The sequence below is a fragment of the Equus przewalskii genome, chromosome 1, assembly GCF_037783145.1.
Source record: "Equus przewalskii isolate Varuska chromosome 1, EquPr2, whole genome shotgun sequence".
Taxonomy (NCBI): Eukaryota; Metazoa; Chordata; class Mammalia; order Perissodactyla; family Equidae; genus Equus; species Equus przewalskii.
This window is the reverse complement of record NC_091831.1, coordinates 154,989,234-155,003,877: the sequence shown is the minus strand read 5'-3', so window position 1 is coordinate 155,003,877 and position 14,644 is coordinate 154,989,234. Positions and strand designations below refer to the sequence as shown.

General features: G+C 37.0%; 1 protein-coding gene across 4 annotated transcripts in view; it reads left to right on the top strand.

Moving 5' to 3' along the window:
• The window catches only part of SLC12A6 (solute carrier family 12 member 6), an 82,693-nt gene that overhangs the window by 3,015 nt on the left and 65,034 nt on the right, over positions 1-14,644 (top strand). Inside the window, exon 1 of one of the 4 annotated variants that reach the window (XM_008516342.2) lies at positions 12,898-13,208. The exons of the other annotated variants lie outside the window; for them this stretch is intronic. Within the exon in view, the coding sequence (XP_008514564.1) occupies positions 13,085-13,208 (124 nt within the window). The 5' untranslated portion in view covers positions 12,898-13,084. Of the gene's footprint in view, positions 1-12,897; positions 13,209-14,644 lie in introns of those variants that run through there. 4 annotated transcript variants of the gene reach the window in all.

The following is a 14,644-nucleotide window of genomic DNA, read 5'->3' as shown; positions in this document are numbered from 1 at the left end:
GCTGTTACAGGTTGATTCCTGGACTTAACTATTTTCAACTTCTTGACAAACTTTGTGTACCACAGTGTTAAATTATTTTTGATTCCATAATATAATTTTGTCATTCCTCTTCCTCCAAATTAATTCTAAATTGTAGTTTTCATTTTTATTCATCATAGGGTATTTAGGTTGTAAAAATATCAGGTAAAAACTATAACAGTGTTAGTTTTTTTAATGCTGTAATTGTCATTAGGTAATTTACACTAGTTACGTGTTGTTAGACTTGTGACTTATATGTTATGGAACTGTATTTTCATTTTGTTTTAAAAAGTGGACTTATTTCAGTAACGTGTTAGCCTTACAGAACAGGATCCTTGTCCAGGCTGCTGGTCTTATCTTACCTATAAGCATTCTTTACAGTCTCGAGTGGTATCGTTTCACACTATAGGTGTAAACCTCGGGACATGTCTAAGTGAAATCTATGTTGTTTAGGTGGGTACAGAAGTTAAAGCTTGGCTCTCTAACACATTCCTTAGTGTTCAAATACTCTCTGGTACAAAATGAAAAGGAGATTAACAGTCCAGCCATTAGATCACTCTTTCCACTGTATTCTCTGAAAACTAGTTTCCTACTTTCCCAATAGCCTACTTTTTCTATCTTTTAAAAAATTCTTGTTTAGTTAAAATTATTTTAAAAATTAATTTTTAAATTTATGATGACTACCATCCTGTGATATTTTTCCCCACCAGTAGAGAGAACTGGTTAAAAATATAATTATTCCACCTTTGGCTTCATAATATGTGGATGCCCTTGTTAGATTTAGATGAAGATCTTCAAAGGATGCAGTTGTCAAGAAAATCAAGGACATATGTTAATCTACGTTGGTCTTTGGGCTAGATTTAGTACAGAAAAATAGCTACTTCCTTTTCTACGATTGACTCTACCCTTAGTCTCATCGCATATTTCAGAATTGTTTGCTATTTTAATCTTTAGAATTCTGTGATATTTTTGGCCCTTTCTGCATCCGTCTGTGGTTGTGACATTGGTATGATTCTCCCTCCTTACCCCACAATTCCCATGCCTCCCACATTTTTTCCTGTAGAGGAGCTTTCCACCTTAAGTTTCTTTTCTTGTCATATACCTTTTATTTACATTACATTACACAACGAAGGAGGATGACATACCAAGTTTTAAATACTTATTTGTTTTAATTTTTTCTACTGTTGACCTTTTCAGTAGATAATTATCTTTCTGCTATCAAAATATTTATAGTTCTCCTTTCATTTTGTCAAGGTTCCATAAGAATTTATGAGACTGTGCAGTTGGTAAATAAAATCAAGAATCTTAGCACTGTACTTGCTTTTGCATGAAGAATGCCTTAAAGATACAAAAGGAACTGTTCAGAGTGGATACCTCTGGAGAGTTATGAAAATAGAGTGGAGAGTGGGAATTTTCCTTTACCTAAACAATTTGGAAGGGTATGTACAACTTTCTATATTGAGAGTGTATCACTTTTATAATAAAGAAAATTTTTAAGAGGCATAGCGTGTTAGGGAACCTCAGATGATCAAGAATTGAATTCTGGTCAGACCCCATTTTAATAAATGGGGAAACTAAGGTTTACAGAGGTAGTTATTGGTAGAACACAGAGTAGCAAAGCTAAGACTGAGGCGTAGGCCTACTAACTTCTATCCAGTGCTTTCCGTTATATCATTTTGCCTCTGCCATGATGAACATTTTTTACATTTGCCTCATCACCATTTTGTTAACTTAAATGATTGTTATAATACCAAAAAAGAGCAAGTAACACATTTTTATATGTTATACAGGCTGTAATACATTTCAACCTTTTACAATTCACCAAATGATCCCTGAGGCTCTGATACGTGTGAGGCACTCTGGTAGGAATTATAGGAAATACGCAGGTAAGATACAGGTTCTGCCTTTGGAGAGCTCATGGTATAGTGGTGAGAATGATAATACTTTATCCATTCCTTCACCATTTACTGAGCGCTTATTCTGGGTCAGACCCTGTTCTGAGTGTTAAAGGATACAGGACTGAGAAGAAGAATCCAGTAACTATTCTAAGGAAAGTTATGATCTAATAGAGAAAGCAAACAAACTTTCATAGGTTATAATGCTGTGTGATAAATGCAACAATGGACATATACAGCAAAATACAAAAAAGCAGTAGAAAGATACAGCAAAAGAAAATGATGAACTGAGGTAAAATGGAGACACTGAGAACTGGAGGACCTGATGAGGTAAAGTGGTAGTGAAAGATGTGGAAGCATTAAAGACTGGTCAGACAGTTGAATGTTGGGGTTAATGGTTTCAGAGATGGGCAGTTCCCGAGTTAACATGATCTAGTGTGCAGCCTTGGGAGTGGGTTTCTGAAGTGGAGTAAAAGTAAAAGCCAGTTGAGTCAAGGAGCTCTAAGTACCAACTTTGAGGCTGGCTATTACAGAGTTTTTACTGAGGGATGTTAGGTGGTACAGATGCAAAAATTGTTTAGATAAGTCCCTCCTTCAAAGAGTCACCTTCTCTCTGAAACCTTTTCTGATTCAACCCCACACGCAGATAGATCAGTTTTTGATGTCCCTTTATCCCTTATACAGACTACTACTGTAGCACCTATTTCATTTAATTTTGTTGTTTTTGTTTACATATTATTTTCTTCAATTAGGCTGTTAGGTTTTTGAGAACAGGGACATGAAGTTGTCTTTGTATTTTCAGCACCTGGTATAATACCTGATACTACATATAACTTGCACTCAATAAATAAACATTGAGTTGAAGATCCTCTAGACTAAAAAAAGAGACAAATATAAAGAAAAATTAAAACATACTGTGATAAAGTCAAATGAAATATACCTACTAGAGCAGTGATGTTTCACCTGGCTGCATATTGGAATGATCTAGAGATTATTTTTAAATACCTCTGCCCCATTCCCAGGGATTCTGATTTAATTGCATCAGTAGGTTTTAAAAACTCTTCAGCTGATTCTAATATAAAGCCAGAGCTGAGGACCACAGCTCAAAAGGGAAGAGTGATCAATGCTACATGCATGGGAACTTTCCCACCTGAGCTGGGCTTTGAAGGGTGAGCAGAAGTTCACCAAGTAGCTAAGGCACAGCAGGCTTTTCCTTAAATGTCAGTAAGTCTTATAGAATATTTATCTGCACCTGGAGCCGTTACATTACACATAGACGTTTAGCCTACTCGGCTGATCTACCAATTCTATGTGTTTTCAGTAGGTCTCATCAGTCTCTCATGCTAGGGTTAAATCAGAGTAATATTTTACGAAGAAACTTAGCGCTCTACTTTTTTCATAAGAATATGTTTCAAAGTACCAAACACTTTTTTTTTAACTTTTGAAAAAACCCTCTACGTTTTTGCCCCAGACCAAAATGAGTGAATTACATTATATTTTCAATCACAGGTGACTATTACTCTTCTTTTAAATACAGCTTTCATATTATATGGTTATTGAATACTATCCATTTCACTTTGGCACTCTAAGAGTGAGCTATAACATTGTATAAGGTAGTAGGATGAATAGTTTTATAAAAATACTTGGATTTGATACCTTCTTAGCTTGCCTGATAGCATCCTTGGGTGGTTTTTTTTAAAAAACGGTTTTTCAGTATCACTTATCTGAAATATTTTGGTTATAGACCACATCTGTTTTTCCCCTCTTCTCCATACTCCAGAGCCAGTGATAAACTTTATAATATATTACTTTACCCACAGGAAGCAATTAGCCAAATCCAGAATAGGAGAAATTTTATTGAATAACTAGATTCTTGAGCAAATAAATGGCTGGGGTGGAGAGGAGTGATAGAAAGGAAGAGAAAGCTATTACAGATAAAAAGCATATCAAATGCAATGTGTGGACCTTGTTTGGATCCTGATATGAACAAAACAACTGTAAAAAGACATTTTTGAGATAATCGGGGGAATGTGGCCATGTACTTGGTATTAAACAATATTAAGGAACTATTGTGAATTTTCTTAGGTGTATTTATGACCCTGTGGTAATGTAAAGCCCTTACCTATGGAGATACATATTGAAGTATTTACAGGTGAAAGGAAATGTACTCCCCTCCCCGCCAGAAGCATTGAGAGATTGGCCAATGTTTATAATTTGTTGAATCAGAATAAAAGGTACATGAAGATTCATTTTACTGTTCTCTTTGCTTTTGTGTACATTTGAAAATAGATATAATAAAAACTTTTAAAAGGTTAAACTGCAGTTAAGAAAGCTGCTTCAGGGGCTGGCCCCGTGGCCGAGTGGTTAACTTCGCGCGCTGTGCTGCAGGCGGCCCAGTGTTTCATTGGTTCGAGTCCTGGGCGTGGACATGGCACTGCTCATCAAACCACGCTGAGGCAGCGTCCCACATACCACAACTAGAAGGACCCACAACGAAGAATATACAGCTATGTACCAGGGGGCTTTGGGGAGAAAAAGGAAAAAATAAAATCTTTAAAAAAAAAAAAGAAAGCTGCTTTAATAGAAAGGACTTTCTTTTTATAGAGTCTGTCCTAGAATAGTCTAGATATTTGATTAAATATCAATGATTGGTAAAGTGATTGCTTCACCTTCTTGTGGTTTATCTTTCGCGGTGTCTTCCACATCCTCACTAATTCTCTCCACCAAGGGCCTCATTCTTTTCCTCTCAGTGACATGTTTCTCAATTGCAGATTCTCAAACTTTGCTTTGATATTACCTATACTGGAATGGAAAAGAAGGAAGAGGACACTTCTTGGGACCAGGGAACCTTATAAAAGTCATGCTTTCCCATTTTATGGCTGTTAGAATAAGGGGAATGTTTCTAATGCTGACATTTAAAGCAATGTATAATGATCTGTGAGGATGATATTATGCTGTAAACTTTTGGATCGTAGCTGCCTCTCTTTTGCCCCTCTGCCTAATAAATACTTACGGGCTAGCATGACCTTTGTGCAAATTCTAAAAAGGTACCCCTTCCAAGCTTCGCTGGAGAAGGGCAAACTGGATTTCAGCTCCCAACCCCACTGCCCTTTTGTCCCAACACAATCGGCACAGCTGCACCGGTGGGCTTGTTGACTCAGAATAATGTAGAGTATATGTATTTTAAGTTCAAGGTGATATGTTTTTAGCAGTAGATATGAAAGTTTGGAGGACTATACTGTAGGAATTATGAGAGCATTTTATTTTGTGACTGTGTAAAATAATGTATTATTTCAGTGAGGTTTTACATGTTAAATAGAAAAACAAAAAGATATTCCCCATTAAAATTATATAATTTAGTGCTTTGTGTATTTTGTAGAATCCCAGTGATTGTATATGAAGATAAGAGCACAAAACTGCAGAACATACAATGCACACATACACAGACACACACGGCACCTTGCTTTAATTGCAAAAGTTCAATAGTTGCTTAATAGGAAATATTACCACATTTGCTCAGGTCTAAGCAAATTTTTAACAATTCTGATATTCAGGTGCATTTTACTTTTGAAGAATTTTAAGATACTGTTAAATCCTTGGTGGAACTTACAGTTAAAGTTTCAAAATCAAGTCAATATTGTAAATAAATCAACCTGAGAGGCTATGCAAAACCTGAAATTTTGAAGTTACCTTTGGATGTCTTAACTGAAAAAATGTAAAGGCTGAAGATTTTTTATTTTCTTCTTAAAACTGAAGTTTTTGTAGTTGAAAAGCACAGAAATAGAAAACAAAAGCTGTATTTAAGTTATTAGAAAATGACAGGTATGTTTAGGCTTACTCCTAACTTTAGTTTTTTGGGTTTTTTTAAAATTTCCTCTTAGCTCAGTTTTCATTCTCCACTTCCCTTGCTAAATCAATCAATGGTATCTTCTGCTTTGTGTTGTTATTATTATTTTTATTATTTGTGCATTGCTAAGCCTTATTACATTTCTAACGGCCTTGAGAAATACATGCAAGATATTCAATGGATAGTATTCATCTGTTTACAATTGGAACCATTTGGTAGATAGCTTTAATTTTTGGCAAAGTGACACCTGAATTTCCTCCATTTTACTAGACAAGTCTGCTTTTACTTTGGGATAAGGCTATTCGTTTTTCATATTGCTAGTTTAAAAAAAGAAAACAGTGGCACCACCCTATGGTGTAGTGGTTAAGTTTGGCATGCTTCGCATTGGCACCCAGGTTCACATCCCAGGCATGGACCTACACCACTTGTCAGCCATTTTGTGGAGGTGACCCACAAATAAAGTGGAGGAAGATTGGCACAGATGTTAGCTCAGGGCTAATCTTCTGCAAGCAAAAAAAGAGGAAGGTTGGCAACAGATGTTAGCTCAGGGCTCATCTTCCTCAGGAAAAAAAAAATCACTAATTAAAAACTTTTCTATACACGTGTATATTTTCACCTTGAGGAGCTATGAGAAAGTCAACTGAAATTTGTCTTTATTCTATTTTGAGAACATTTGCATTTAACATTTAAGCTTTTTTTATATCCAGAAATGCTTATTTTCAAAACAAGCTAATTTGCGTCCTAAGACACATGTAAAAAATTATCCTCTGTTGATTTGTTTTTTTCTAGTTTAGCAGTGTGCTAATTTCCAAATAAAATTTTAAGAATTAATAAGAAATAGAAAAGATTCTTCCTGGATTATTAGATAAGGTTAATTCTTCCCTTTACTGAAAAATTAGCAGTTTTGATATTTTTTCATTTGGAAAAAAGTCATTTTCTTCTGAGCTAAAATGGGATTTCTTATCCAGGAGAAAACAAGCTGATAATGTTAAGTAACCTGCCCAAGGTCATGCAAGTAGTAATTAGAAGAATAGTAATTTGAACCCAGGTGTGTGTGATGCTAATACCAGTATTCTTGTCAATTGCAAATATAGGGTGCAGGAATCATAAAAGAAATGCAATTTTTATGTTCTATTTACATTTTTGCAATTATTTTGCCTGGCACTGGGTGCATGACAGGAAATAGTAAAAAAAAAAAAAAAAAAGTAGTAAAATAAATGACGTGTGGACAGATTTTTGGGACCCCTCTTCTTCATCTAACAGGCAAATCTGACAAGCAAACTGCACAGGCTTTAAGTCAGTACAAGAAAATCCATGCTGTCGTGTGAAGCAGCCGTGCAGGCCACCTTCGGCCTGTGTCAGAGTGACTTTGCAACCCCATGCCTCACGACAGAAGATGCCAGGTGGAGAAATCTACAACAGGAAAAGATAAAGGGTACCTAGATCCTGCATCCCCAGCTGCATTTCTTAGAGATTAAGGAAATCATTAAGAACCCTGGTCCTTTCTCCCTCCACATGGATAACATCAGCATTCCTGAATTTGTTTGATGTATAACCAAGAAATTCTTATGTTATCTTTAATGTGTAATCTAGAGCAAAACCAGGTGTGCCCTATCCCTTTTAACATAAATGAAATCTGGTTGTAAGGTTTTTTTTTTCCCTCTTCCCTGCATGTACAGTGTTTGTGCAAAAGATATATGGTGCACTTACACACACACCTCAGAGCAGTTCCATCAGAGCACTCTGTTAAACTGTTTCCCAGGGCTTGAGCTCCTCACTCTGATTATTGAATAAACTCCTTCCTAATATTACGTAGACTCCTTGCATCTTTCCTGAATAGCTTAAGGTTCTGTGTTCATAAAAGGAAATCTGGCCTAATGATGTATATTTCACTGTCTTTTACACAAATGGTCTGCAAATACCTAGTACTGCTGAATTACATGAACAGTTACTAATTTAGTTACATTACTCCTTCTGTCCTAAAGTTAATGAATATTCATATTTTGACCCACGTCTCAGTAGATCTATTTTTAAATGGAGTTTTGTTGCAGGGGAGGAAGGAAGCAGTAACTTATAAAAACACTTGTTCACTGAGGTGAAAATTAACAAGGAAATTTTGTTTTGAGTTGTGTTTTTATTTTCCTTTCTTTACATTTTTAAAAATGTATCCTAAGTTTTGACAATACGTTGCCTAGTATCAGTTTTATTTTCTATATACTGTTTGTAGTGTTGACTAGAAGCCCATCTAGCAAGTATTTCATAATAGAAGAATGAAGTGTCCTGCATCAGAAGTGAACTTCTGAGTGAGCTACTGAGTAGTCCATGTTCAAAGCTGCCAGCGCTACCTCCTTGGCTGGTGATTCTTGGGTCCTATCTTACCTGGGCTGTAATGACATGAGAGTAGTGAAACAGATAGGCAGTCTTACATAGGGAGTTGCAACAGTGGAACCTGAGGGCTCTGAGTACTCAGAGGCTTTTGATAATCATGCCTTCTTTACTATTTGGGTCAGCAGCCAAAATGGCTGACGTAGCTATCAAATTAGCTAGTCATCAACTATCCTACTACATTCTTTCCTCTAGTGAAGACTCAGAACTTGAGGTCCCTGAAGAAGTAACTGGGCAAGATGGTAGTGTGTTGTTCTCTCAGGGTTGTCTCTATGCTTATCCTGTATTTTACTTCTGATCCTGGTTTTATATTGTCTTTTATTAAATAGTTGGATAGCAAGACTGTGAGCTTGAAGCCAGGTACAGTCTCTTGTTCTCCACTGCATTCCTATTTCCTGGCACATAGTGGGCACTCAAATATATTTTGAATAAATGCGTGATTCCTTCAGCCTCAGTAAGTCGTGGGATTTTCCTGATGTTTTGATTTGGAGAACTCTTTGTCTTCTTTACTCTACAGTATTATGAATCCATCAGAAAATAATGTCTTTTACATAAAATATTTATCTCTCAGTTGTTAGCTGCAAAATATGTGATACATTCACCACTGATGCCATTCATTTTCACAGACAAGTTGTTTATCCTATTGATGGATACCTGGGCGGGCTGTTTCGTGTTTGGGCTGTTATGAATAAAGCTGCTATAAACATACTCTTTCAAAATTTTTTGTGGACTTATGCTTGCATTTCTCTTGGGTAAATACCTAGAAGAGGAATTGCTGGGTCATAGGGTAGGCGTGTGTTTAAATTTTTAAAAAACACCAGACCTTTTCCAAAGTTGTTGTACCATTTTACATTCCCACTAACATTTGCTCTACATCCTTGCCAGCAATTTTAATTGTGATTTTAATTTGTATGTCCCCAGTGGCCAGTGATGTTGAGCACTATTTCAAGTGCTTATTAGCCATTTGTATAACTTCCTTTGTGAATTGTCTGTTTACATCTTTTGCCCACTTTGCATTAAGTTTTGTCTGTTTTGTTTTGTTGCTGAGGAAGATTTGCCCTGAACTAACATCCATTGCCAATCCTCCTCTTTTTTTTAAAGTTTTTGCTTGAGGTAGATTAGCCCTGAGCTAACATCTATGCCAGTCTTCCTCCATTTTGTATGTGGGATGCCTCCACAGCACAGCCAGTGAGTGGAGTAGGTCCACTCCTGGGCTCTGAACCTGAGAACCTGGGCCGCCTAACCAGAGCACACAGAACTTTAACCATTCGGCCATGGGGCCCAGCCTGAGTTGTTTGTCTTTTTATTATTGAGCTGTAGGGAATTTTTATATATTCAAGATAGAAGTCCCTTGTCAAGTCCATACAAGTATATGTTTTGTGAATATTTTCTCCCAGTCTGTGACTTGCCTATTTATTTTCATAATGGTGTCAGTTTATTGTATTTTTTCGACATTGTATTTTGAAAATTTTCAAACATACAGAAAGTTGAAAGACTTTTTTTTTTGTTTGTTTTTTTTTTTTTTTTTTGGAGGAAGATTAGCCCTCAGCTAACTACTGCCAGTCCTCCTCTTTTTGCTGAGGAAGCCTGGCTCTGAGCTAACATCCGTGCCCATCTTCCTCTAGTTTATACGTGGGACGCCTACCACAGCATGGCTGCCAAGCAGTGCCATGTCCGCACCCGGGATCCGAACCAGCGAACCCCGGGCCGCCGAGAAGCGGAACGTGCGAACTTAACCGCTGCGCCACCGGGCCGGCCCCGAAAGTTGAAAGACTTTTATAGTGAACACCCGTACACCCGCCACCCAGAGTCTATCATTAACATTTTATTATACTTTTCCTATTACATATCTATCCATCTATCTGTCGTCTTATATGCATTTCAAGGTAAAGTGCAGATATTAGTTCACTTCCCCCAAATAGTTCAAAATGCATATTATTAATTAGAATTCAGTATTTGTTTGCAGTTTTTTTTCTTTTGAGGTAAACTTTCCATACAATGAAATAACACAAATTTTAAGAGAACATTGGCTGAGTTTTGACAAATGCATTCAGCTGTGGAACTCTAAACTGTGTCAAGATGTAGATTACCATCACTCTGAGAAGTTCTCTCATGCCTCATTCCGGGAAATCTCCACCACCATCCCCCTAGAGGCAACCATTGTCCTGGCTTTTTTGCACCATAGATTAGTTTTGCCTGTTCTAAAACCTAGTATCAGTGGATTCATGTATTATGTAATTGTTTGTTTGAGGTTTCTTTCACTTAGCATAATGTTTTTGAGATTCATCCATAGTGTTGAGCGTATCACTGGTTCATTCCTTTTTATAGCTGAATAGTATTTCTTTGTATGAATATATCGTAGTTTGTTTATCCATTCTTCTGTGGATGTACACCTGGGTTGTTTCCCGTTTTGGGCTATTATTACTAAACTGCTGTGAACATTCTTGTATAAGTCCTTTTGTTGGGAATATGTTTTCCTTTTAGGGGGTAGATACCTAGGAGTCCAATTGCTGGATTATAGGGGAAAGTATCAGACCCTTTCCAAGTGAGTGAACCAATTTACACCCCAGTCACAATGTATGGAAGTTCCTTTTGTTCTATATTCTTACCATATTTGCTGTTGTCAGTCTTATCAATTTATCCATAGTGGTAGATGTGTAGTGGTTCCTCATTGTGGTAGTCTATTAGACTTTAAATAGCTATTTCTTACATCCCACTTTCTCTAACCACTAACCATACACAGCAGTCACACACCTCAGCTTTACCAGTTCCCCCCTAACTTTTTCTGTATTACTTTAACTTTGCCTTCAATTTTTTATGCCCTCGCGCTTTTATCTACAGTCCACTCTAGGAGAGAAGCATTTTAAAATTGCTGACCACTGTGGTACCAAAGCATCAAGGTGGTAAATTACTACTATCATAGATTAGCAGGAATTTGTTGTCCTCCTGCTTGTTTAGTTTGGGGATTTTTTTTTAGAGGGGAAAGGTGACAGGATAACATTTGTACATAGGCTTACATGCACAAGCTCTGCACAGATTTATAAACACAAGTCATTGTTTCTGTCCATCGACTATAGATTACCCACCGTTCAACTCTCTTTATAAAATAGATATGAAGGCAAGAGCCTATTGGAAATATCCAGTAGCACTAAAGTATGAAAGAACTTGGAACCCAGCATATTGAAATCTTTGACAACTTGGTAGTTAAGTTCTTTTAAATAAATTGGTGGAGTAGCTACCTAGGTTAGAAATAAGGAACAATCTCCAAGGGCACTACCACACCTGAGTTAGTTTCTTTCAAAGATAAAAGTAGTTACAAAGACTTCTCAGGTGATAAACTTTTCTCTTTCCCAAATAGTAGAAATTCTCAACCTTGGCTGTGTGTGAGAACCATCAGGATAGGGGCGGGGCGGGGGGGTGGGGGCGGGCGGGTAGCTTTTAAAAGTCTTGTTGCCCTGGCTCTACTATAGAGCAAGTAAATCACAATACCTGGCATGGGACCCAGACATCAGGAGTTTTAAAATCTCCCCAGGTGATTCCATTGTGCAGCCAAGATTACAAACAAGCCATATAGGAGCCCAGGAAATGAACTTTAGGTGAGTGTATATGAGTTTTCTTTCTATGAAACAACTTCTGTGCTGCCTACCAACAAGGGTATTAGGGGTTTTTCAGTTGGGCTTCACCATTTACAAACTCTGTAACTTTGGGCAAGTTCCTTAGCCTAATGTTTCCATGATGATTAAATGAGATCATAATGAAAAGTTTCTAGTGCACTGCAGAGCACAAAGTAGGTCTTTAACTACTGTTAGTTTCCATCTCTTTTAGAAGTGGCATATATTCAAATAAACGGATTATAAGCCATCATTCCTTCTCGGTTAAGTTTAGCACCATCTTACTTGTCAGGTGTTACAACAAAGCCCTTATATTACGTCATCAACTTGGAAGTTAGCACAGGGCTCAACTGACTGAATGCCCTTGTCTAAGTGTAGGTGGGGCCTCACACTCTGTAGTTAAAGTAATCAACTGAGAACTTGACACAAACAGTTATCTGATAAAATATACCAAGAGATAAGTATGCTATTTTAAGTGTGTGCTGAAGGAACTAGGAACCTCTTAATCAGTGGGATTTTTCTTGGAAATTTTTTCTTTAAAGCATGATGTTTAAATTCTGTACAATATGAAAAATTCTGAACTCTTTAAAAAATATTTTGCTCCTTTAAACAAACTTGGACTCTTGGGAAAGTTAATGTCTCTTCTTGGATGTCTTGTACACACTACAGCATCTAGAATTATGCCACATGTGAAATATGTAGGTGTTCGTTAAATACTTGGTGAACGTTCTCATCAGAAAGAGAAGAAACTTTGAGTTGCGTGACTGTTTTCCGTATGCTTTGAAATAAAGCAGCAACAACAGAAACTTACAAATAGCTTATGGTTCATTTTCTAAATTGGCGTCATGTCTTTAAAGAGGAAAGTTTGTAAAATGAACTGCTCCCTAATCTTTCTCTTGTGAAATTTGAGGGCAGAGACTGAGATCATGATGGTGCATGCAGGAGTAGAAATAACTTAAGTGAAGGAAACAAGTGGGTGGCAGGTCATGAATTCTGCCCACTCTCCAGCTTTTGGCAGCTCCGGGAAAGCAGCCTAAACAGTTCTTGGGATTTTTGAGTTTAATAACAATAAGTAAAGGGTGGAGTGTTTAATCCTTTTGAATGACTGATAAACACTGTGGAAGGCGTGTCTTTCAGCGTTCCACTCCCTTGGGGCTGGAGCTGAAGGTAGGTCACGTGAACTGAAAGTACTTCCCGATTCCCAGCCTCGGTCTCCAGTAGGCAGTAATCAGAGTCTGAAAGGGGCACAGCAAGGAAAAGGTAGGCAGGGAAAGTAGACTGGAAGGAAGTTTAAATACAGCAAAAGCACAGTATTTCTAACTATAACAATGCCACACTTTACGGTGACTAAGGTAGAGGACCCAGAGGAGGGGGCAGCAGCTTCGGTCTCCCGAGAAGGGGAGCCCAGCTTAGCAGAAATAAAAGACTGGATTCAATATTCAGATGAACCAGGTGAGTACTCAACTTGGCAGCTTTTGGAACCTGTAGGGTTTTTCGTGAAAGAAATGGTAACTAGAATATTCAAAATACCTCCCTAAGGATGGAGAAAAAGTAGTGTGGTTAAAGTGTTTCTCAGTCAACTGTTTCACTCCCTGGTATATCTGATAACTTATCTTACTTTTTTCACATTCTGGTTTGTTTTTCCCTACAATGAGTTCTGTGTTCATTACCTACAGGTGAAACTGAATCAGTGGTAACGCATGAAAAGAGTTTTCAAGCAAAAAGGCGCAGAAAAGTCAATTTGTGCAGAATTTAGAATTCACCCTTTGCTAAGATAGTTTAAATTATCTAGAAAAGCACATAAAGAAGGAGCATGGTTCAGTAGTTTGTAGAGTGGACTTTGCACTTGTGACTTTTCAAGTTATTCAGTGTTTTGCCTCACTTTACCAGTTAAACAGTAATTCAATAGTGAGCGGTCTAAGAATTCTTTCATGAAAGAACAGAAGTACAGGAGAGCATTATGACGACCAGCATAGCGTCAGCTTTAATAAATGTGATGAATGTGATTATCCCTATTATTTTCTCTAAATGTAACAGTTAAACTTGCTGGAGGAATTGTGGCTTTGAGTTTTTAAACATGCAATTAAAATCTTAGTCAATATTATGGTGTTGAATATAGTCGTGGTTTGAAGCCCTTTATTTTTTAAGTCTGTAAATTTCGTAGATTGTCAGAAACTCCTCTGCTATGTGACTAAAGGCTAAGGGAATAAGTAATCTCTCAAAATCCTTTTTGATTCCATGATTCTAACTTTCCTCTTTAGCAAGTAACATATCACAATTCCTTGCTGTAAACAGGTATTGACTCTCTTGTTTTACCAAGCCTTCATGAATTTTTAAGAATCTGTAACTTAAGGAAAAGGACTATCAAAAAAAAATTCCTCTTGTTTATTTTCTCCTTCTAGTGAGAGAATTTACTAGGGGAAGATAAAGAATGAAGGTTTTATGGAAACTCTGTCTCCCAGGTTATTTTCATTTTGCTGAGTAGTCAGGGTGATAAGTTGAAAGTAAGTTTTATCTACTTTGAAATTGAGCCTGATTCTCCACAACTTTAGCTCAAAGAAGTTAAGTTCTCTTTTGGGATTGTGTCTATTTGAAGCTGTACTTTCTTAGTTGCATATGTTTGCTGCCCTTAGATTTTCATCCCTTTAGGCTTTTGTCTTTGCTGTTGTTTTCATTAATTTCACAAAATGACATCTATCTGTTCCTTATTTCGCTTCTCATTGTTTTTTATTTCCTTTCTTCATCGCGTCTGCTGTTTTATTATTTCATATTTACTGATCCAGTAATGTTTGAAGAAATCTGCTTTATTCAGATTAGAGCAGTGTTGAAATCATTTGATTTATTAGCAACCACCTAGAAATCCATAAAAATTTTTGGTAGCAAGCAAT